Source organism: Lissotriton helveticus, chromosome 12, assembly GCF_964261635.1.
Source record: "Lissotriton helveticus chromosome 12, aLisHel1.1, whole genome shotgun sequence".
NCBI lineage: Eukaryota > Metazoa > Chordata > Amphibia > Caudata > Salamandridae > Lissotriton > Lissotriton helveticus.
Genome location: NC_136073.1, coordinates 744,151,593 through 744,177,349, shown reverse-complemented (window position 1 = coordinate 744,177,349; position 25,757 = coordinate 744,151,593). Strand labels below are relative to the sequence as shown.

Genomic DNA, 25,757 nt, shown 5'->3' with positions numbered 1-25,757 from the left:
GAAATACAAATTCACATTATCAGTTATTCTCAATTCAGGTGATACAACTGTGGCAAGGTGTTAACTATCCTGCGTTCTCTTTATCCTAGAAAAAGTCAAACATGAATAAACTACATCATTTGCTGCTCCTCATATCAACACTTCAGGGGCTGTGCCGCTGCGGTAAGAGTGAAAAGATTAATTTAAATCCGGTGTGATGTATGCGTTATTCAAGTATTTTTTGGTCTGTGTAATGTATCTATAGTTTGTCAGAATATGCAAGCTTCATGCAACAAATTTTTTGGTGATGGACATTTCCCCGCCTGCACTGAGGCACCTAATCAAACAGCGTTGCAGTTGGAAGTGGAGAAATGCCTGTGTCAACAGGGTGCGAAAGGGAGTGGTGGTATGGCCGGGCAACCCATTAAAAAAAACAGCAATCAACCGGGTGCGAACACCAGTGTTGAGAGTGTGTAGGTGGATGCCCCATGGTGAGATGTCCACAAATCCTTTGAGAGCATCCTCATACATGCCAACGATTTAGAAGAGATAAATAGGAGATTTAAAAAATATAATCAGGAGAATGGATTCCTCCATTGACTTTTATTCGAGGAGAGGCAATTTCAGGCAGGAGACAGCCAAAATAAAGCCATTTCTTGCTTAAATATTCCGGAGTCTCCTGCCTGAATCGGGTCGATTGGCTCGTATGCATCCTACACATTTCAAAGGTACCCAAAATGCAAAGTCTATGAAACAAAATGGATTCTCCTTGATCATAAGGCTGTCTGCAATGGTAAATCCAATGCATGCCATCAACATACAAGAGTGCAGAGGTCACAGTAAAATCCAATGCATTTAGTGTATTTAATTTGAAGTGGAAGTTTCTTCTGAGTAGAGATGGCCATTCTCAGCAAAAGACACTTAGGGTTGGTGAGTCAACGCATAGCACACCAAGTGAAGTATTGAATGAGGGCACAGGGATTTCTGGTCAAAGTTGATTATGTGAAACTAATGAGATATCAAAGATCGATAGAACTGCTCATTCACAGGAAATGTTGTACTGTTGGTGGGATGAAACATTCATCCAACAAGTTAAAATCAGAGATGGTAAGCCACGCCCAGCTAAGAAGGCACACATTCCCATCAATTGAAATCAAGTACTCTTTTTATTTTTAACAGATCTTTTTGTTGTATGCAAATATTATTGCTGGCAGTAGGATGTCTTTTATAAGAAGTAGGGTTATTTCTACTGAGCTGGAGGCAGAAGAACAATAGCCCTCTTTTATCAGTAGGAAGTATTTGTGTAAGGACAGTGCTGCTCCTTTAGCAGTAGGATGTGGAGACTAATGAATGAGTTATACAGGCTTGAGAACTAAATAAGGACCACAGGCAAACTCATCTAGTTCTACACTCCGAATTGAGGTCTCCGTAAGACCAATGCCTGCCATCTTAGAGTAAAAGTCTATTCACCGGCGGACAACCTCCAGTTGTCGGCCTCCTGCTTCCTAAACGCCTTGATCAACCTTCAGACCCAGACCACGTGAAGGTGGATTCCCACCAGTATGAGGCCTTTAGGGCAATTCAGAGAGTGGCTCAGCATAGCCTCCACAGCCTTTCTGATGAGTAATATACTCAGTCAAAAGACTTGCACTGTGTCAGATACTGCTTGGTCGAAATGGCTAAATCCTTTGAAACAATTTAAGACTCCTTCCATTCCACCTCTGTCAAAATCCCTAATTCATTCTCCCATTTTCCTTCAAGCGGGAGAAACGTTTCCAGGTGTTACTGACAAAGGCTAATTGGAAGATAAAGTGATTTACTAAGATTCACAATTATTGGTCCTGTGTCACAGCCAATAATAGAAATTATGTGGATGATTCACAAAAGCATTTATAACTATGCAAGTACAACAATAGTATTCTTTGCATACTGTTTATGTACTTTTACATGCCTATGTGAATCAGCTCGGAAATGTCTCTCTGGGTAAAAGTGCAAGGAGGGCACGGTAGGTTCCTGTTAATGATTTAAATGTTTGATTGACAGCTTCGTCAAACACGAATGCTGACAGTCAAACTTTTAACTTGTTTTTTAGTTCTTCTAAAACAAAATCCCAAAGCGAAACTTTGTTTTTGAAAAAACAAAAATTAGTGACCCCCACAAAATCGGTGTTTTCTCCCACAACATGGGGATACATTTAAAAAAATGATTGTTCCTTATCAACAAGTTTTTTTTACCGTGGTAAGAGACAGTAAAAACTGGCCATTTGACTGTCCACTCTGAATTGAGCATGAGGTTGAATAGCCAAAATCTCTGTCGGACAGTTGGAGTATTATGTCGCTGACTGCAGATGAGATAGCGGATCTTGAGTTTGGTGGAGAGGGTATTCCGTTGCTACGTCATACCGCCTCTGTCAAACTCTAAATCAGCCCAACTGTGTTTCAATTTTAGAAATCGAGCTGCAAAACTTTGATTTTTAAATTTTAAATTTTTTAAAATTTTTATTTATGATTTTAAAGAGCCAGCAATGAAAGAAGACAAGAAATATTAATGAATAGTTGCATGCACTCTTGCAATACATGATACTTGTGGCAGTACAGAATATAAACATATTTACTACAAATAAAGCAGAGGCATGATATATAAAATGACGTCACAACAACTTTACAGGGCATTAGATATTTCAGGGCAAAATGTCGACCTGCAAAACTTCTGGTGTGTCTGCAGACTTCACTCCTGCAACAGCATTCATTACAAGGTGCTATTATTCTTAAACTGTTTCTGCTCCCGTAACAGAAGCTATAGCAGCAAAAGAAAAGGTATTGATAAGTGGCCGTCGGGCTGGACTGTTCCCATGGGGCACTGGGTCGAGATAGATTTGCATATGGCCGGGTTCAAACTGGAATGGCATGGTGAGCAAAAAAACGATGGATTTAGGCCCAAATCTCTGTACTGGGTTGAATGTATGACATTGCTCTGCATTTTGTCCATCAACTGTTGTTTTTGCATTTGTCCAACCAAGGATGGCACAAAAGACAGAAGTCTTTTTTTGTTTTCCCAGAACCAACCCCCAAAAGTACTTCGTCTTTGGAAACTAAAAAAACAATGCTTCCAGCCGCTGGGAGATTTGCTGCGACACTCTGGAATATTTTCCTGCATTTTCCTCCATGCGATTTCTGGTGGTCAGGGAAGGAGAAAATGCAGGAAGAGTGGCATTGGTGGAGCTGCCATAAATAGGGATGCCACTCTGCCACTTTGTCCATGTTGGTTGTGAGGAGGTAGGGTTGACTTAGGCATCACCATAGGAAACTTAGCTTTATCTCGCCCTTCCTAGACCTTGAAAACATTTGCATACATTTCTTCCTGGAAATTAAGCAACATTGACAAAATATTCTGCAGTATGCTGGCTCGTACTTTGCACTATTTTGCTAGTGACAAATGCGGATTCCTGTTCATTTTGGATTGAAGTATTCATTTCATGGATGCTATATCATAAGGTGATACAAAAGGGGGTGGTAATGGACGGAGCATCTAAAGCCAATCAAACACTCACACCCTGTCAAAAGATCTGGGTTTAACCCATCACCGTTCTTTAGCCCACTCTGCCACCCCAGTTCAGACATGGCTATATGCAAATCAGTCTGACCCTGTGCCTCATGGGAACAGTCCAGCCCGAACTGCCAAGCCATGCCTTCCCTGGACCGGAAACAAGCTTCCGAGGACCGGTTTCTGGCATTACAGCCGTCTTTAGCCCGGCTTGCTTGAATCCAGTGGCAAAGTGAGCAAGGGACTCACGTCTGAGCATACCCTGCCACACTTATGGCGGCCAAAAGCGGTACAAAAGGGGGTGGTAATGGACGGAGCATCTGAACCAATCAAACACTCACACCCAGTCAAAAGATCTGGGTTTAATCCATCACCGTTCTTTAGCCCACTCTGCCACCCCAGTTCAGACATGGCTATATGCAAATCAGTCTGACCCTGTGCCTCATGGGAACAGTCCAGCCCAAACTGCCAAGCCATGCCTTCCCTGGACCGGAAACAAGCTTCCGAGGACCAGTTTCTGGCATTACAGCCGTCTTCAGCCCGGCTTGCTTGAATCCAGTGGCAAAGTGAGCAAGGGACTCACGTCTGAGCATACCCTGCCACACTTATGGCGGCCAAAAGCGGTACAAAAGGGGGTGGTAATGGACGGAGCATCTGAACCAATCAAACACTCACACCCAGTCAAAAGATCTGGGTTTAATCCATCACCGTTCTTTAGCCCACTCTGCCACCCCAGTTCAGACATGGCTATATGCAAATCAGTCTGTCCCTGTGCCTCATGGTAACAGTCCAGCCCGAACTGCCAAGCCATGCCTTCCCTGGACCAGACACAAGCTTCTGAGGACCGGTTTCTGGAATTACAGCCGTCTTCAGCCCGGCTTGCTTGAATACAGTGGCAAAGTGAGCAAGGGACTCACGTCTGAGCATACCCTTCCACACTTATGGCGGCCAAAAGCGGTACAAAACGGGGTGGTAATGGACGGAGCATCTGAACCAAACAAACACTCACACCCAGTCAAAAGATCTGGGTTTAATCCATCACCGTTCTTTAGCCCACTCTGCCACCCCAGTTCAGACATGGCTATATGCAAATCAGTCTGACCCTGTGCCTCATGGGAACAGTCCAGCCCGAACTGCCAAGCCATGCCTTCCCTGGACCGGAAACAAGCTTCCGAAGACCGGTTTCTGGCATTACAGCCGTCTTCAGCCCGGCTTGCTTGATTCCAGTGGCAAAGTGAGCAAGGGACTCACGTCTGAGCATACCCTGCCACACTTATGGCGGCCAAAAGCGGTACAAAAGGGGGTGGTAATGGACGGAGCATCTGAACCAATCAAACACTCACACCCAGTCAAAAGATCTGGGTTTAATCCATCACCGTTCTTTAGCCCACTCTGCCACCCCAGTTCAGACATGGCTATATGCAAATCAGTCTGACCCTGTGCCTCATGGGAACAGTCCAGCCCGAACTGCCAAGCCATGCCTTCCCTGGACCGGAAACAAGCTTCCGAGGACCAGTTTCTGGCATTACAGCCGTCTTCAGCCCAGCTTGCTTGAATCCAGTGGCAAGTGAGCAAGGGACTCACGTCTGAGCATACCCTGCCACACGTATGGCGGCCAAAAGCGGTACAAAAGGGGGTGGTAATGGACGGAGCATCTGAACCAATCAAACACTCACACCCAGTCAAAAGATCTGGGTTTAATCCATCACCGTTCTTTAGCCCACTCTGCCACCCCAGTTCAGACATGGCTATATGCAAATCCATCTGACCCTGTGCCTCATTGGAACAGTCCAGCCTGAACTGCCAAGCCATGCCTTCCCTGGACCGGAAACAAGCTTCCGAGGACCAGTTTCTGGCATTACAGCCGTCTTCAGCCCGGCTTGCTTGAATCCAGTGGTAAAGTTAGCAAGGGACTCACATCTGAGCATACCCTGCCACACTTATGGCGGCCAAAAGCGGTACAAAAGGGGGTGGTAATGGACGGAGCATCTGAACCAAACAAACACTCACACCCAGTCAAAAGATCTGGGTTTAATCCATCACCGTTCTTTAGTCCACTCTGCCACCCCAGTTCAGACATGGCTATATGCAAATCAGTCTGACCCTGTGCCTCTTGGGAACAGTCCAGCCCGAACTGCCAAGCCATGCCTTCCCTGGACCGGAAACAAGCTTCCGAGGACCGGTTTCTGGCATTACAGCCGTCTTCAGCCCAACTTGCTTGAATCCAGTGGCAAAGTGAGCAAGGGACTCAAGTCTGAGCATACCCTGCCACACTTATGGCGGCCAAAAGAGGTACAAAAGGGGGTGGTAATGGACGGAGCATCTGAACCAATCAAACACTCACACCCAGTCAAAAGATCTGGGTTTAATCCATCACCGTTCTTTAGCCCACTCTGCCACCCCAGTTCAGACATGGCTATATGCAAATCAGTCTGACCCTGTGCCTCATGGGAACAGTCCAGTCCGAACTGCCAAGCCATGCCTTCCTTGGACCGGAAACAAGCTTCCGAGGACCGGTTTCTGGCATTACAGCCGTCTTCAGCCCGGCTTGCTTGAATCCAGTGGCAAAGTGAGCAAGGGACTCACGTCTGAGCATACCCTGCCACACTTATGGCGGCCAACAGCGGTACAAAAGGGGGTGGTAATGGACGGAGCATCTGAACCAATCTAACACTCACACCCAGTCAAAAGATCTGGGTTTAATCCATCACCGTTCTTTAGCCCACTCTGCCACCCCAGTTCAGACATGGCTATATGCAAATCAGTCTGACCCTGTGCCTCATGGGAACAGTCCAGCCCGAACTGCCAAGTCATGCCTTCCCTGGACCGGAAACAAGCTTCCGAGGACCGGTTTCTGGCATTACAGCCGTCTTCAGCCCGGCTTGCTTAAATCCAGTGGCAAAGTGAGCAAGGGACTCACGTCTCAGCATACCCTGCCACACTTATGGCGGCCAAAAGCGGTACAAAAGGGGGTGGTAATGGACAGAGCATCTGAACCAATCAAACACTCACACCCAGTCCAAAGATCTGGGTTTAATCCATCACCGTTCTTTAGCCCATTCTGCCATTCCAGTTCAGACATGGCTATATGCAAATCAGTCTGACCCTGTGCCTCACGGGAACAGTCCAGCCCGAACTGCCAAGCCATGCCTTTCCTGGACCGGAAACAAGCTTCTGAGGACCTGTTTCTGGCATTACAGCCGTCTTCAGCCCGGCTTGCTTGAATCCAGTGGCAAAGTGATCAAGGGACTCTCGTCTGAGCATACCCTGCCACACTTATGGCGGCCAAAAGCGGTACAAAAGGGGGTGGTAATGGACGGAGCATCTGAACCAATCAAACACTCACACCCAGTCAAAAAATCTGGGTTTAATCCATCACCATTCTTTAGCTCACTCTGCCATCCCAGTTCAGACATGGCTATATGCAAATCAGTCTGACCCTGTGCCTCATGGGAACAGTCCAGCCCGAACTGCCAAGCCATGCCTTCCCTGGACCGGAAACAAGCATCCGAGGACCGGTTTCTGGCATTACAGCCGTCTTCAGCCCAGCTTGCTTGAATCCAGTGGCAAAGTGAGCAAGGGACTCACGTCTGAGCATACCCTGCCACACTTATGGCGGCCAAAAGCGGTACAAAAGGGGGTGGTAATGGACGGAGCATTTGAACTGGATTGAAGTATTCATTTCATGGATGCTATATCATAAGGTGAGGCAATTTGTTTAACAATCATAAGGCCAAATGATGGAATTTACACGAGATTGCTTTCACATAAACAACATTTGTCAAGGGCTACTTTGCATGAGGACACAGAAGCGGTGTAAAGCAGATGGAACATCCATACATTTTTAACTGATGCCCCATTACACCCAAACTGTAAATGACCCACAATCATTGGAAAAAAAATGTCCAAAATCGAGGAGTGTTTTTATTTTAGACTAAAAAGAGGTGCCTTGGTTGTAAACATGCATAGAAAGATGGTTAGTATGTGAGTTTTGTTTTCTTATTTATCAGTCTAAATATGTTTGTATTTTAAGCAACCATCCACATTTCCAGGTCATGGATGCAGCAAAAAGTATTTATTCAAAGCAAGGTGAATGCCAAGTAGACTTGTAATGAAACTTTGTTTCAATCACCAGCACCAGATGCGATCCCCCTGAAGAAGGTGGTGAGTTTCGACATAGTAGCCAGCTGGAAGGATGAAGAGCCCCTTCCATGCAGCCCCCCAAACCTATGCAGCAGCTGCAGAGAAATCAAAGAGAAGAGCAAGGATCCCAAAGGTAACTTTGAAGAAAAAGAACAATTTGCAAAACTGTGCTCTCTTAGATGGAAAATGGACTCCTCTTTGGGAGATCAATTTTTATAGTGATGCTGTCTTCATCTCTTTATTTAGCAGCTACCTGGAATATGTCACTTTCCTCAGCAGGTAGGCTAAGTGTTCCATCTGGGAAACATCCTTTACAACGCAACTTTTACCATGCAGTGCTATTACAACGCAGGTTTTACAACAAAAACCATTACAACGCATTGCGCTGGGGGGCGCTCTAGGATAGGGAATAGATTTAATTTACTATCCAACACCTTCCCTAGTGTCCACGGGGACTGGAGTTGGAATAGTAAATTAAACTATTCACTATCCAGCACCCCAAAGCGCTATGCGTTGTAATGGTATGCGTTGTAAAAACTGCGTTGTAACAGCATGCGTGGTAAAAGCATGCGTTGTAACATCATACATCCGTTCCATCTTCCCAGATTCATCCTCGGTGACTTTGCCAACAAATTAGGCCAAGTGCTCAACAAAAATTGGAAACCATAAGTTAATTCAATAGGCTACATGCTTTTCTATGTGAAAGTATTTGGAGAAATCAATCAGGCAAAAGGAAAAACATCTGCCACCATGTCCCTGTGACCTAGGACTCTCTTTTATGGTTGATTCAGTCTGAACCTCGAAATCTTTGCCCTATTGTGATCCAGAGAGTTTGTAAATGTCTCGCTTCTTCACCTGTATTTGTAAGATTGGTGTCCCAGTCACCTCTAGAAATATTAGAGTACCTATATATCTAAGGAGGTTGCCTGTTTAGTGTTTAAGCATCATTGTGTGGAGTATTGCATCTGTTCTTCATTGGGGTTTGTTGTAAGCGTGCCTCGTCAATTTGTGCATCCATCTTCTATTCTTGTATCTCCGATTTAATTTTGTTTTTCCCCCACCTGCACCTACCTGACCTGGTATCTGCTGGTGCAGCATAAGCGGAGAACAATCTGTTTGTGATAAGGCTACAGCAATTAGAACTACTTGAGATATTGCGTTCGGTGTGTTTTGGATATATATATATTTTTTTACTATCACTAATATTTGCCACAAAGATATAATGTTTTGATATTTTTTGTTGTAATAGTAATAATGTATTTTTACTTGTCATCACTTATTGTTTATTTTAGAAACATTAAATTGTACTGTAACCAGAATGTTTTTATTCTGAGCTACAAATGATTTTGATGGTTTACCCTAATTTAAGACAATCCTTGGCCTTGCTCTTTCTGGTTTCAGTAGCGGACGGTACAGATCGGGGAGGCAGTCGGGTGGCGAAGAATGGGGGGGGAGGGGTAAGGGGATTATATAAAAATAAAACATACCTTATCGCTGCGTCTCTCCGTCGTCTCTCTTCTGGAATGTAACCAGAAGCAGGCAGCCAGGCTCCTCTGAACAACCACAACACTGCAATGCAGCCCTGTGATTGGAAAGTACCCAGGCTCCCCTGACCAATCACAATGCTGCAATGCAGCGTTGTGATTGGTCTCAGCGCTGTGGTTCGGCGCCTAACCAGGGATAGGGGGCCTGGGCATGTTTTCCACGCAGACTGTAACGCAGCCTGCATGGAAAACATGCAAAGTGTGCATGACTGTTTGGCTGGACTGAGAGGGCCGCCTAAACCGTCATTGCGCACTTAGGAGGGTGCTACCGCTCATCCCCTGCCCTGCTCTGGAGCAGGGCAGCCCCGCTCCGTCACACAAAGCTGCCGCAGCAGGACAAAATAAAATGATAGTAACATTACAATATTATCCTTTCATTTTTCCTTTCTTTCACTGCTTCACAGCAGTAAGGCGACTCTCCTGCGCCTTAGTGGAGGAGCCGCCACTGTCTGGTTTAAGAATGTGCTAACCCTAGTTCCTCTGTCTTACAGACTGCCTTATGCAATTGAAACAGTTTAGGATATCAAGCTCAGGTTTTTTCTTCACGCATTCTCAAGGCTGCCTTTCCTGGCTTAAGACAATCTTGAACAGCTTTTTCCTGGTATAATTAAGCCTCCCGACCATCTAAAATCAGAAGACTACTGCAGCAAACATAGACCTGTGGTCCAGGGTGATGCGAGGATCTGCTGTCTTTGCAGCTTCATCAGGGCTCATTTCAACCCATGTCTCAGATTTATTTGCACTCCTTTTTATCTATAGGAGATGGAATCTACACACTCATGACTGAGTCTGGAGAAGTGTACCAAACCTTCTGCGACATGACCACCGATGGAGGCGGATGGACCTTGGTGGCCAGCATCCATGAAAACAACATGTTCGGAAAATGCACGACAGGGGACCGCTGGTCCAGCCAACAGGGGAACAATCCAAACTTCCTGGAAGGAGAAGGAAACTGGGCGAATTATGCCACATTCGGGTCCGCTGCGGGAGCAACCAGTGACGACTACAAGGTGAGAGATGCAGCAAACATGTGGAAGAGGAGTAGTGATAATAGATCTGTTTTATAAAACAAGTTGAGATGGAAGCCGCTTTCCACATCTGTGGATTTGCGTGTGAATCTTAATCAATTTACAGAACTTGAAAGGCTTTGTTGGCTCAGCCAGGATTCAAACCAGTTCCCAGTAGGTAATAGCAGAGGTCTCCTATAGCTGCTTAACTTATTACTATTGAGTTTTATTAAGCCTGATAAAAGTAAAACATGTTATCTACTTGCTTAGAACTTGAAGAATTATACTAATTATTGCATTTCCTATTCACCATCTTACCAGCTATAAACATCAGGAGACACTGGATCATTGTTTACACATTCATGTTTGCAACCGTCATCATTTTGCACTGAATCGTTGAATAATAGATGCTTTAGAATAATATTTAGATTAAAAGGAAATGATCACAAAATAATCCCCTGGAGGAAGAATATATGGAAGGGAGTGGTTTCACCAAAGCAAAGAGCAGAATTGATTGTAACCAGGTTTCCCGGGTTTGGGGACAATACAAGATTACTTAAATCCCTTTTCAGAAATCAATTTAATTTACACCAATAATCTGGGTATAAGTTTCATATAATTTATTTCTCCTCGTGCCGCGTCTTTTTTTCTGTGTTGGGTAGGGCTGTCTTTGAAGTTATTCTGTGATATGAATTTGTAGCCCTACATCTATGTTTGTGAAGTGTCCCAGCTTTTGGTTTTCAATATCTGAACACCTTAGTAATTCAATATATATATTAGGATGAGAAGCAAACACTACAAAGCAAAAACAGTTCTTTTTCAAAATGAAACTTGCCTTGCTGCAGGAAGGTAGGAATTCATCATGCTTACATCTTTTGGTATCTCGAGGAAACACACAGGTGCAAGTCATGTGGCTAAGCAGCAATAAAGATATTCATGGAAGCTTGGGTGAGAATTGCACCATCCAAGTTGCCTACTATCAGCTAATCGCTGGCATTGAGTATTACTTATACACAATGCTTAACGTGAGCCGGTGGTGCCTGGTGCTCAGCACCAACACTTAATTGTCAATACCGGCTCCTGTTACAGTCTGTCACAAGGTGGCGCTGTCTGAGAAAATCACAATAACAGTTAATTATTATTTAAATACACATTTAAAATGACTATTACCTGCCGCCCAGGCCAATCTTATAGCTTTGGGGTACTGGAATAGTCTGAAGTGTCACACGTGTAGGAGTGTGATGGTTAGCAGTTGTGTTGGTACTATCATAGGCAGCACGATGAGGGGCATTGGGGGTTGCAACCTGCAGTGACCTCCTGACCATGGCCCTGGCACTCTTTTTTTTTTTACTAAACTAAGCACTGCTTATGTACAATGGTCTGGTCAGTGGCTTATCAAACCGGGGGATACCAATCTTTCATGCCTATTTGCACAAGGTTAATGTTAAGTTGCATAGAGAAAGACGGCTAAAATGAGATGCACACTTACCTATATATACTTACCTACATAATATCATGGGAGATATCCATTACAACGCGGTCTTTACACCACGATACGTTTACAATGTGGTCATTACAACGCAAGTTGTTAAAACGACTTGCGCTAGATGGCGCTATACACTAAGGAATAGTATGATTTACTATTCCAACTCCTTCCCTACTGTTACGTAGGCTGGAGTAAATCATTAGTCTTGTGTTGTAATGACCGCATTGTAAACGTATCATGGTGTAAAGACCGCGTTGAAATGTCATACATTTGATATCATAAAAGACAATATTTGGGCTGCAATATTTATGTAGCACATTATTTAAATACCATAATCTGGTAGTTTAGTAGCCTAACTAAGCTAGTGGGTTTTGCTTGTATGTTGATTGCAATGCGGTCCCCGGATAATGTATCACATTGTCAGAGCTCTAGAATAGAATCTGTGCTTAATTTGTGCTGGTGCTCAGCGCCAACCCTTATTTCTTAACTGTGGCATATGTTTATGACAGTCCACCATATGCTGATGTTACCCATGTTTAAAAAGAGGGTTTAACAATTCAATATACATTTAAAAGCTCTGGGAGAGTTGTGGCGCAGTGGCCAGAGCATCTGACTCCGGAGCGCGGGGCTCGCGATCCCTGTGGATGGCAGCAGCTCAGCACCATGTGACTCTGTGCAATAGCTCACTTAATCTTCCCAACGGCACTCCAGCACCTTGAAACTCTTTAGAGAGTGATATATTTGTGCTTTACAAATAGGAATTATAACGAATATGGCCAGTGCACCCAGGCCATTCTCACAGCTTTGGGTGACTTGGAATAGTTCAAGTTGTCATATTTGTGAGAGCGATTTTTAAAAGGTAATGTTGGTGCCAGCATTTGGCAGCACGGACAATAGTGGGTGCAAGATAAACTCACTTCCTAAGAAATATATTTGGCTGTGGCACTTTCTTTTTATTTTTTACTAAATGAGCGCTGATCAAGTTTAGTAATGTCTTCATTTATTTTTGTCCACTTGGTTAAAATAGGATGCTGTAAAATAAATGTCTGTACCAAGAGACACAGAAGGTCACAGGTTACATACAACACACATCCAATCATTTGCAGATTTGGACAAAGTTTTGCAAATCTTTTTCAATGAGATTTGTTTGCCTGAAAATATTCACAAATTGTTAGAAAAAAAGACTGAAAGTATCCACCACAATTGAATCAACTTTTTTACAGAACCCTGGATATTATGACATATATGCAAAAGACGTGTCCCTGTGGCATGTGCCCAACAAGACACCTCTGACCACCTGGAGAAATTCATCCCTTTTGAGGTATTACACGAAGGCCGGCTTCCTTCCGGTGCTGGGAGGGAATCTCTTTCGACTTTACAAGGTAACGGAGACTCTAAAAATGAATCGCATATAAGATCAAATTTAATGGTACTTAGCAACATTGTTTGTGTTTTTTATGCAAATTCTTTGCTCTAGAAATATCCAGTGAGATATAACGCAGGGATCTGCCCAATGAATAATGGCCCCGCGATACCGGTGGTCTATGACTTCGGCACCGCTGAGAAAACCGCCAGCTACTATTCGCCATTTTCTAGAGGTAAGTGTTTGAAATACGTAAACAATATCAGAAGGTTAAAATTTAAGACAACAATCTTTACATGTTACTGTAATGCCTATCATCCAAAAACATGTTTCCCAAGTAAGTTCTTAATGTAGGTCAGTTACAGATAAAAAAAATATTGTGCATTGTTTTAATATCCAGGATTCTAATTCCTTGCAGATATCTTGAAAATGCTGCAGTTTCCCAATGACATATATGCAAATCGCTCTATAGGTCTGCACTCAAATCCTATTAATGTGTTGGAACACAGCTGTCCATCTTGTTGTATGTCAAATGAAATCAAATCATCTTTATTCGATTCAAATGGAGAATCATAAAAGTATACATTACATATGATAAAAAAGAAAATCGAATCAAGATGTAAAAACGAATGCAATAAAAACAAACACAGTTTAAAATACGTCAGTTAATATCTTCCTTCTGATAATCACAGCCCTCAAGAATCTTGCTAATGCTACACCTGTGAGCAAATTTGGAAGCAGTTGTAAAAATAAATACGCCGGCCTACATTTTCTAAAATGTAGTGATTTCAATAAAGGCTTCGTAAAAATGATCCCTAAATCAGTATAAAATTTACAGAAAACAGTACATGGATGGTCAATTGACTAGACGTCTTATCATAGGGACAACATATCAATTGACGGGACCAGTTATTAGTGTTAGGGAAACTAGTCAGACGATGAAAGATATCTTGCCTGAAGCGTGTCAGAACAAACCTATTTTGGGCATTAAAAACACTGATTAAATACGGTTGCATCGAGAAACTTGTCAAAACCATTTGGTTATGCTGTACAGTTGGCTTGACCAGTTCCAATGTTAATCTCATTTCCACTAGGATATTTAGACATACTCTCTTCAATGATTTCCTCGTGGTATGCATCAAGGTTTCAGGATTGTCATAATATTCGGGGTGGCAGATATCAGACATAAAATTCTTAATATATTTTAGCCATGAGATTTTCAAAGCATACTCAGAGCCAAAACAGGTCTGCAATCGCACTATTAAAACCCACACGGTCCGATGTCCATAGTTTATGCCAAAGAAGAACTGGCTGCACCATTGATCTATAAAACTGCATCATTCTCGATTTTACTGCACTTTTCCAGTTATCATCACTATCAAATAAAATACCCAAGTACAAAAAAGGTAGGCGCTTGAGGTAAAATAGCATTTCCTAATAAAATATTACACCCCTTATATAACTTTCGGCCAGCTTTCATAACATAGGTTTTGGTTATAATAATGAAAAATCCCAAGTTCTCCATAAAATGTACCAATTTATCTAAAAGGTGCTGCAGAGCCATGGGTGTGCCGGCCATAAGCATTGCGTCGTCCACGTATAGCAATACTGGTAGGGGCCGATGACTGATTTGAGGCAGGTCAGTACATGAGTCCGCAAGGCTGCTGCCCAAGCTGTTGATGTATAAATTAAATAAAAACAGGGTCAGTACGCACCCTTGACGGACTCCCTTTTTGATGCCAACGGAGCGTGTACATCCACCTCTTCTACCAAAGCGAATCTTTGCAGAGCTAGTTGAATACAAGTATCTAAGGAAATTAACAATGGCGCAATCGACAACCATTGAGATCATGATAGACCAAATGTTGTCATGAACAACACAATTAAATGCGGAGGTCAAGTCCACAAACACCAAAAACAAATTGCCCCCTTTAATATGTGTATACTTGCTCACTAATAAATTCAGGTTGAGGGCCTGCTCAGTGGTCCCAATTCCCTGGCGGAAGCCATATTGAAAGTCAGACATGATGTTGTTACGGTCTTCCCACTCCTGTAATCTGCCTAACACAATGCGACCCACCACCTTAACTAGAGAATCCAGAAAAGAGATGGGTCTGTAGTGCGCGGGGCAGTTACGAGCTCCCTTTTTAAATATTTGCACAATATGGGATTTGGCCAGGAACTTGGGAATCCAGCGTTCCGGCAAGACTTAAAAACCAAAATCAAGAGAGGGCACCAAAGATCAGTATTATTTTTAAAAATATCATTCGGGATCCCATCCGGGCCTGGTGCTTTTCCTCCCTTGCTTGATCCAAGTGCCCGACTCACCTCCTCCAGTGTAAAGTTAAAATTAAAGTATTTTGACAAAAATGTAGACCCAGAATGGACATTTCCCGACACAGACGCTGAGCTATTTTGAGCGTTTTTAGTTAAACCTGTATATAGTTTGGCAAAGTGAGCTACCCATTCTTATTCTGTGATGGCGACCTCAATTCTGGGCTTATCATCATCGCTAAAGAAGGGGGAGTTTATGACACTCCAGAATGCCATGGAGTCTTTATTAAGGCTGGCCTCATGCAGGTTATCCCTACGCCTCCTCTTTGAGGCCTGTCTTGTGAAGTTTTTAATGCTAGCCTGTAGGCCCGCCTGCAATTCTGTACTTCTATGGGGTTCCTAGGTATCTCTTTTAAGGCCCCCCATAATTTTGTGTGGGCCTGAGTATGTCAACATATTGAGGTCAATGATGTTAACCAAGACAAATATTAACCTGTTGACCGCAGCGGAAATTCCACCGCGGTGCGGGGGATTTATGACTGGACATGGTTCGGATGGCCCCTGGCCGCCCTCCGCACACGTCCACCGTGACGTCGGAAGGCCGGGGGCCGTCCGACGCACGCGAAGGCTTAACTAGAAATATAGACTACTAACATTTCATCAAGACAAGCGTTTCAAAGGAAGAATAGTTTTATTATTATTTAACTCTACACCTTTATAATATGTTGGCCATCGAAATTGTAGAGTTGGTGTGTGTGCAGTTAATATTAAAAATGTTGGGTCCGATTAAAAAAAGTGCCATATGTAGTATGTTTTGTAGTACTACTAAACATGCTCCAAAAAGGTACTACAAAGTTTAGTTTAATCTGAACTTAGAAGTGCAGAGTTCTCTGCATTCGTGTGTATTGATGTTAGTAGAAAATGTGGGTGTAGCAAAAGAGGCAAACGTACTACTAAAGGGGATAGGACTAGGGAGGAGTAAGATTGGTTTAGGGGTGAGATGTCAACACAAGAGTTGCCAATTATATTACTCTAGAGTTGGAGACATGTAACTTACACGTTTGCAGTGAGTTTACACTCAAAGTTTCTGAATACCGAAGTAGTAAACTTACTAGAAAGTGTAAACTTACCCAAAAGTATCATTTACCTTTGTGAATCGGGCCTGCAGTATTTTGGGATGTGCGGGTGGCGGTTCACCATGGCAAGAAGTTTTTTGTTGATCATAATTTTTCAGTATAGGAATGAAGACAAGATTATATGCCAGTGGAATGAAAGTAAATGTCACATGCCTCCTTAGCAGCATCTACTTTGCAAATTGGGGATTTCTAAAGTTCTGTGAACGGTTATGTTCTGAGAAAGTTTTAAGAAATTGAGTAATTCTTTATTTTATTATACACGCCATTACCATAATTATTATTTTAAAGAAGAAAGTATAAAAACCTTTACCATTTTAAGGGCTCATCATAGCAGTTTACACAAATACAAAAAGGAACACAAATACACAAGGGTTGGAAATGAGTAAAGTCAATGTTGAAGAAGGAGGGGGCATTTTTTGTGCAATGGGCCTCCAACCAGCCTGCCAGGTAATCAGAGACAGATGCATTGAAAGTAGGCCAGAAAGCTACAATTTTTGGGATCTCCGTGCTGCATCTTTGTTTTTATGAAAGAACCCCCAAAATCAGGAGTTCATGTCAGAAAAACAAAGAAAGCCATGGGAAGCAGGGAGGGTTTCCCTGAGCATGAGAGTCATTGCTGTTAGTCTTTCCTGCTGTGATCTGCAGGGTCTCGCAAGGCAGTGCAGTGTGGGGAAATCCAGTGACAGTCCCTCCAGGTGAGGTGACCATTACTGTGACCCGCAGTCCAGTGGCGGATGCACTGCCAGGTCAAAGGTTTCCACCAAAAACAAAAGAGGGGGGAGATAGAGGGATACGCTAGGTCCACCCTCCTATTCTAGTGTCCGAAACAAAAAATCGAAGGTCTCGGATAAGGAACCTAGCTTGGTAAGGTAAGTCATCAGTGATAGATGTAATCTTGAAAGGAAAAATGTCCTTTCTTGAGCCCCCTCACTCACCAGTTTCCTCACAGTGACATGCTTCATCATAGGGGCCATCCCAACCAGCTGCGGTTGAGGCATGCTACGACTTGCGAAAATACGTAGGAGCACTTGTAGTGAGGAACTATGTGTGGTGCAGTGATGTGTGTGGAGTGCATTCTCTCATTTCCACCTCAACCTATCTTATCCCTTGCCACACTTATTTAATTGGACAGCCTCACAATAACGAGAGAACCCCAATTATTTCATCCAATTATTTTGTTTTTTTCCTCCAGTCCAGATTTCAGAACCAAGGCACAAAACACCTCTCCAGTTTTTATCAACATTTCCAATAGTTCTCTTTCAGCTATATTGTTAACCTCCGAAAATGTTCTGAAATTGTCCATTGTAGTCTACAACGGTTTTTAAAATACAAACTCTTGAACCCTAAAAAGGTTAAGCCTGGATAGAGAAAGGGACTGGGGTCTCAAGCACATTTATTTTGAATTCATGTTATCTCTTTGCACCACAAAGGCAGTTTTTAACTATTTGCAATATTTTTAACAGATGAGACTGTTCCTGGTTATGTTCAGTTCCGGGTCATCAATCATGAGAGAGCGGTGAATGCGCTCTGCGCTGGAGTAAGAGTTACCGGCTGCAATTCTGAACACGTAAGTGCTATTCTGCATGAATATATGACTACGTTTAGAAAGCACCTAATGTTCACTGAGAGTGATTCTTCTTAAGCAAAGTTACAGCCAACTGGGCCGATTCACAAACGACCTCCACACTCGTGGCGTAGGCCCTGCAGTTGTGGCGGGAAGTGCGCACTCGTAGCGTAGGCCCTGCAGTTGTGGAGGGGGGTGCGCACTCGTTGCGTTGGCCCTGCAGTTGTGGCGGGGGGTGCACACTCATAGCATAGACCCAGCAGTTGTGGCGGGGGGTGCACACTCGAAGCATAGCCCCTGCAGTTGTGGGTGGGGCGCACTTGTGTCAGAGACCCTGCAGTTGTGGCCGGGGGTGCACACTCGTAACATAGGCCCAGCAGTTGTGGCGGGGGGTGCACACTCGTAGCATAGGCCCAGCAGTTGTGGTGGGGGGTGCACACTCATAGCACAAGCCCTGCAGTTGTGGACGGGAAGCGCACTTGTGGCAGAGACCCTGCAGTTGTGGCGGGGGTGCATACTTGCAGCATAGGCCCTGCAGTTGTCGGGGGTGCACTTGTGGCAGAGACCTTGCAGTTGTGGCGGGGGATGCACACTCGGAGCGTAGGCCCTGCAGTTGTGGGGGGGCGCACTTGTGGGAGAGAACTTGCAGTTGTGGTGCGGGGTCCACACTCGTAGCGTTGGCCCTGCAGTTGTGGGGGGGCGCACTTGTGGCAGAGACCCTGAAGTTGTGGCGGGGTGTGCACACTCGTAGTGTAGGCCCTGCAGTTGTGGGGTGGGGTGCATTCGTGGCAGAGACCCTGCAGTTATGGCGGGGGTTGCGTACTCGTAGGGTAGGCCCTGCAGTTGTGGGGGTCGCACTTGTGGGAGAGACCCTTCAGTTGTGGCGGGGGGTGCACACTCGTAGCAAAGGCCCTGCAGTCGTGGGTGGCACTTGTGAGAGAGACCCTGCAGTTGCGGCGGGGTGTGCACACTCGTAGCGTAGGCCCTGCAGTTGTGGGGCGGGCGCATTCCAGGCAGAGACCCTGCTGTTGTGGAGGGGTTGCACAATCGTAGAGTAGGCCCTGCAGTTTGGGGGCGCACTCGTGGCAGAGACCCTGCCGTTGTGGCGGGGGTGCACACTCATATCATAGGACCAGCAGTTGTGGCGGGGGTTGCGCACTCGTAGCATAGGCCCTGCAGTTGTGGGGGCGCACTCGTGGCATAGACCCCGCAGTTGTGGCGGGGGTGTGCACACTAGTAGCATAGGCCCCGCAGTTGTGACAGGGAGTACGTGCTTATAGCATAGGCCCCGCAGTTGTGGCAGGGGTTGCGCAGTTCTCGCATAGACCCCGCAGTTATGGCGGGGGTACGCATTTGTGGAGTAGACCTTGCAGTTGTGGCGGGGGTGCACTCATGGCGGTGGCCCTGCAATGGGTAACTGCAGTATCGAGGTCCCTGCCTTGACTGCTAAACCTCTGCCATGCGTGTGGAGGCCCTTTTTAATTGAGCCTAACATTTTTTGTCAAGCATTGAAAAGCGGGAGCTGGTTGGTGATCTTTGAAAGTGATAGGATGTACCACCTGTGCTGTATTTAAAGATGCAATTGAGTTTGCGAGAGGCAATTCCCCCCCCAAAAACAAACTTGGGAAAAATTGAGTCTAATGATACATTTTACAGCTCATTCTGCACATAAATTTTCTTTAGACTTGCCATGCACCATCTGTCTCTTAACCAGACCTAGAGCAGCACCGAAGTAAGAAACTGATGAAGTAGCCTGAGCTGTGCATACATATGTGCAGGCCACAGGGAAGAATGCATTTTCCCATAAGGACACCTAGACTTGAGCAAAATTTCAATCATGCCAAAGTAATTGGAGTAATTTTGGTAATTCAGCGTTACTCTTTGATGCAGAATAACCAATCGCAATGCGATTATGCCCACGTAATTAAGAATAACTTGGGAGAGAAAAATCCTACCGCGAGAGAACATTTAGCGAGCACAAGCTTTTGCTCATGCTGCTATTCATCTCTGTTACATTTAGGTCTATTTTTAGCACAGAATGTATCCACTCACCCAATTTGGACACAATAGGTCATGTTTGCACTAAGAAAGAGTGTTAAATGTAGAATGCATCGTTTCGCATAATTTTGTGTAATCTTGCTGAATTTTTGGGCAACTCCATGAGGCCGTGCGTTACTTTTACGCCGCCGGTGCGTCACTTTTTGCGATACACCAGCAGCGTAAATAATGTGCCTTGTTGCACCATATTTATAAAGTTACGCATCTAGGTAGATGCGTCACTTTGTAAACCCCTGCGCCACATTATACCTGCGCCAGGTATAATGTATGCAAGGGGGGTGTATTGACGCAAGGAAGGGTCGTAGAAGTGACGCAGTGAAATCTATGAGATTTCACTGCGTCACTTTTAGGACGCCGTTGCGTCAAAATCTTGCGCCTGCCTCACAGCAGGTGTAAGACTGATGCAGGCCCTTTCACAGGGGGCTTGCCCCATGTGAAAGGGCGCATTGCTGGAGTTGCGTCACTTTTGTGACACACTCCAGCAATGCGTCACTTTTGTGCTTACAGATACGTCAGAAATACTGACGTATCTGTAACTCCTTGTGACATGATGCGTCATACATTAAATATGACGCATCATTGGTGGGCAAGGAGTGAGCAGTGAAAAGTGACGCATCGCTGTTTTCACGCAACAATGCGTCACTTTTCATAAATGAGGCCCCATGTGATTACGCTATACGCAATTGCATGAGTTATGCCGACCCCTAATAAAACCCTTTGGTCCATATGGTCTAAAGAACTTCTGATGTTAGTGCCATATTAGTGCGCAGGGTAGGATCCTGCCTTTAGCTTCATTCTGTAGATCCAGGGTTGGCACAAGGGGAGGGCAAATGAGGTTTCTTTGCCCAAGGCCCATACCTATTGTCGGCCCTGTGCTCTTACTGCAGCATCTATTTACATAATGAAAAAATTACCAAACCTGTTCTCACTTAGGCAGTTAAACCTCTAAAGGATGCCACATACTGGGTTTTTCATTTCCTCTGCATACTTTCCCCCCTTAATTATGAACTAGACCTTAGATGGGAATTTAATAATGGCCCCACAAAATGTTTTGCCTCAGCCCCACAAAAGCTTCTGACATGCCTGTGTAGATCAGACCCTTTCATTTCATCCCAGCTTCTCCCAAGGCGGAGTCAGTGACGATAGCTGACCCCACCCTGTAACGAGCAGGGTAAAAGTGGAGTTACCAGCTTCATGGTAAGTAGCCTGATCTATCCTTATGAATGACACTCCTACACACAGGGCCAGCTTTCGTGCAGTTTTTTTGGTGCCGCCCCCATGAATTCCCTCTCTACCACCCTCCAACAGTGCCCCTCACATTTCCAGTGCACCTCTCTGACGTACATTGTGGGGCTTATTTTTGTGCCCCAGCATCACTTTTGTGCTGCAGTTGCATCACTTTTAGTGACGTCACTACAGCGTAATTAATGTGCCATGTTGCGCCATATTTACGAAGTGTTGCATCTAGGCAGATGCGTCACTTCATAAACCCCTGGCTACAATATACCTGCGTCAGTTATAGCATATGTAAGAAAGTGTTGTAGGAGTGGTGAAGTGAAATCTATAAGATTTCACTGCAACACTTTCAAATCCTTACGCCTGCGAGGCAGGTGTAAGGGTGAAGCACGGTCTTTTACATGGAGCTTGCCCCATGTTAAAGGAACATTGCTGGAGTTGTGTCACGCTGACACACCTCCAGCAATGCGACAATTTTGCGCCAACAGATACGTCAGTAATACTGACGTATCTGTCATTCCTTGTGACATGATGCGTCATACAGTAAACGTGACGCAACAATTGTGTTGCAAGGAGGGCGCAATGAGAAGTGTTGCATCGCTGATTTTACGCAGTGATGCGCCACTTTTCATAAATGAGTTTTAACAACTGTTTTACCTCTGACACCATAAATCATACACTCTTATTTTGATAGCAGAAGTCCCATTTATTGACTCTACTAATCTTATTGCGTTTTTTTTTATTTTTCTTTATATTCAGCTTTTTTCGGTTAGGTATGCTTGCAGTCTATACACAAAAACTTGCTGACATTTCATGTCTCAATTCTTTGCACACAAATATATACAACACACAATATTTACAAGTGACAAATAAGTACAAATTTATACATATATATTCAAATGTTCAAGTCACAAACAAAAACATATTGCTCCAAATATTGACCCTCTATCAATTCTTCTGGTTAAAGCCCTACTTTGTTGCCAGTACTACACTGTTTATTACTTGGCAAATCCTAGTATTTGGTCCTGTTAGAATTAAGAGTCTATTCCTTACAGGGATCTCTGTGGGCTCAGACGATCTGGCTCCACATGTTTATTTAAACATCATCTTTCAAAATATGTTATACTCTAATCCTCTATAAATGATGCCCTTCCTTTTTTTAAAGCGCTACTCATGGTTCACTAACACCAGGGGCGGCTCCTTCCTACTAGCGGAGGGTGCGTTGCCCCATTGAGTAGGTCAGCGAAAATTTAAATGTTAATAAAACAATATTATGATTTTGTTTTCCACTGCTTGACTGAGCCAGGGAGTTTTGGGTGGGGCCAGGCCATTGCAGGGAGGAGGAGTGGTAGGTGCACTGTAAAGTGTGCATGTTTGTTTGGCCGGCCGTCTTCGGCCAGCCAAACAGACATGCACACTTGGGTTTCTCCAACCCAGCTGTGTTGCACAGCCAAGTTGGAAAAACAGCACAGACTCCCAGGCACTGTCTGAGAGGCAAACCAGGCTGCTCAGACCAATCCTGGCGCTGCTCTCATGCTATTGAGAGCAGCACCGGGATTGGGTAGGGAGCCTGTGCTGGTTCTCAGGGACTGCTTGGACACCATCAGGAGCTGGAGAGAAGAGGAGCACCAAGGCAGCCTGCAGCATCGGTGGCAGGACAGGTGATTTGTTTGGTAATTATTATTATTACTTCCCTTTTCCCCCGCCCCAAACCCCACACTTGAGTTTTGTGGCAGCCGCCACTGACTCACACACAGTTGTTTGCTCTTAATGGCACACGTCCTTTGCAGCAGGCACATTATCCCTCTGTGCTACTTTATGATGCATAAAAAAGGGCCAATGGACAAAATTCTGATCTCTCACCAGCAGTAATAGCAATCTCTAGAGTTATCTTGACATTTTTATTGTTGCCTGAAAACTACTGGATGCACAAGGAATTTCACATGCTTTTAAACCAGTTGTTATTTCTAAACACAGTGGCCCCCACCAAGTCATCGCCAGGTGTGGGGGCACCGGCCGCACCGCCCTAAAGCCAACCCTGCCTACACGTCCTCAGAAAAGGAGGTCTGGGGGTATGGCAGGCCTCTGAGGCCAAGAATGTAATTACACCAGTCTTGGATAATCTGTCTGATGCCTGATGCACAAGATTGCTTGGCCAGCAGGCCTCAAATTTAGCCAGAAGTCCTCAAAACAGTTAGAAGGTTTCACAAGTAAAGCATTTCTTCAGCCTTTCAATGGTTTTTTCTTGCTATTTTTTAAGCTTGAAAAAAATCGCTGCTCAAGGCTTCTCTTCACACTTGCAGACCAAGTGTATTTGTGAATTTCAAAGCACTTGACTTTGCAATATTATGCATTATACAAGAGGGGTGAAGGCATGTTTTTCACAGAAAGATTTGGAACTCTGTGGCAGATTTACAAGTTCCTTGCGCCACTTTTGCGTCACTTCCCATGTTAAAAATAACGCAAAAGTGGCGGAAGGGCCTTGTAAATGAGCGTCTGTTTTTAAACAAAATATTGCTGGCTGGGATGTGTTCGGTAGGTTTTGGACTGGTTGAAGAGTGTTGCTAAATAGTGCAATGTACGTTGTAAAGTTTTTTGGGCCTTTCACCTGCAAGCAAAAAAACATTTAAACTATTCAGTCCAAATATGTTCATAATTGACAGTTAAACCTGTTTTACTTGATTTGCAGAAATTAGATATCTGACATATAAATACACCCGAAAAATGTGAAAGTATATTCATTTTCAATCACTAGTTGCAAAATACTTCTTCCTGTGAGTCCATTGCTCAGAGGAAGAAATCTTATCAGAAATGAGACCAAGTGTCATACACGCTACACGTAGATCTCTACAGTAGGTGCGTCAACCCACTGAGCCATTTCTCTTTGATGTGGAAACTAGTCTAACCTAAAAATATGCATGTCTTGGAAGCATTCATTCATACATTCACGTAATAAATGAAAAAAAATGCAAAGAGTTTGCTAGCATCAAAGAGGTTTGAAGACATCTTGCTTTTATTGCAAAGCACGGATATCACCATGTGATGATAGCCCTGTACTGTAGCACCTGTAAAGTTTGACTCTCACCTTCTTTTCTTTTCTTTTTTTCCAGCACTGCCTTGGAGGAGGAGGTTATTTTCCTGAAGGGCACCCCAAGCAGTGCGGAGACTTCTCGGCCTTGGACTGGAACGGCTACGGGGCCCATGAGGGAGCAAGCGCGAGCAAAGACTTTATTGAATCGGCTGTGCTGCTCTTCTACCGCTAAGCCTCGAGGTGGCAGTGTTGTGCCGAACATATTTCACCTCCAACACTTTCTCCCCATCCATGATAAAAAAAATAGAGCAGAACAAAAAAAAAGTGGTTTACAGCAAAGTTGAGAGGCGCCGGGTTTGAGGTCCTGAAATTATTGTTCCCCTGTGTACCTTTGTGAATGCTCTTGAAGTAGTCATCCATAGCTGTGCCCCTGGTCCATGTAGGTCAGCCCCGTTATTTTCCTTAGAGTTCTGGGACTTGTAGCCCTGGTTTTAAGTTTGGTTCACTAAGAGTACGAGTCATAGACTTCTAATTTAAAAAAAAAAGGGACTTGCTTAGCTAGGCACGCATGGATCTAGAAAACATGGCAGCTAAGGATCTTCGGGAAGATAAATCTATTTTGGTGAGATGTACATGCTTGGCGAGTGGCCAGACAAGGATGATGACTTTCATTTAATTAAACACTGTCTAGAACTGAGCTGTACCTTAATACCATTTTACAAAAATTGGCAGGAATTACTTCTTCATTAGGCGAATCCTCTGTTGTTATTAACCTCTTATTACCTTTCTGCATTTTATTTCGACGTCATCGATTAAAGCTTTTTATTACGATTTTGTTGTAGTGCAGCGCTCTGGTCTCTTTTTTTGTGGTTGTTTATAAGACTGCATTTACTTAACCTGCTCTTTCTACTAGTGTCAAACTGTCCTGCACTGCCATCTTGTGTTGAGGTGACAGACGAACACCGAGGCACGAATATTATCAGAGCAAAATCTTTAACCCCTTCCACGCTGATGACGAGCTGGGCTCGTCATGAGGTAGCCTCCTCGCACGCTGATGACGAGCCCAGCTCGTCACGTAAAGTGCGCTTTAAAAAATCTCAGCGTACGAGCGGAATTCCGCCCGCACGCATGCGGTTAATTACCTCAAGATTGTTCTTGTACACTAGGATAGTATCAAAGAAGATGCCCCCATCTGCCTTGACTTTATTGTGCTCTTCTCATTTGGCGATGCAGCGCAGGCAACAAAATTAGTTTTTATTTATTTATATGTTTACTTACCTTTATTCGGCCGTATTCGGTACTTTACTACCCCCCACCCTACCCCTTCCCCGCCCCACGTCGCCGCCCGGCAGCACTCCCACCACAGTCCGCTACTGAGTCTCAGCCTTCCCTC

General features: G+C 44.3%; 1 protein-coding gene across 1 annotated transcript in view; it reads left to right on the top strand.

The window, feature by feature from the left end:
• LOC144798468 (intelectin-1-like) overlaps nucleotides 1–25,195 on the top strand; it is a 35,263-nt gene extending 10,068 nt beyond the window's left edge. The window contains exons 2-8 of the mRNA XM_078669364.1: nucleotides 90–162; nucleotides 7,658–7,798; nucleotides 9,969–10,219; nucleotides 12,926–13,084; nucleotides 13,180–13,300; nucleotides 17,939–18,042; nucleotides 24,444–25,195. Coding sequence (XP_078525490.1) covers nucleotides 102–162; nucleotides 7,658–7,798; nucleotides 9,969–10,219; nucleotides 12,926–13,084; nucleotides 13,180–13,300; nucleotides 17,939–18,042; nucleotides 24,444–24,596 — 990 coding nt within the window. The 5' untranslated portion in view covers nucleotides 90–101 and the 3' untranslated portion in view covers nucleotides 24,597–25,195. The remainder of the gene's footprint in view (nucleotides 1–89; nucleotides 163–7,657; nucleotides 7,799–9,968; nucleotides 10,220–12,925; nucleotides 13,085–13,179; nucleotides 13,301–17,938; nucleotides 18,043–24,443) is intronic.
• The last annotated feature ends 562 nt before the right edge of the window (nucleotides 25,196–25,757 follow it).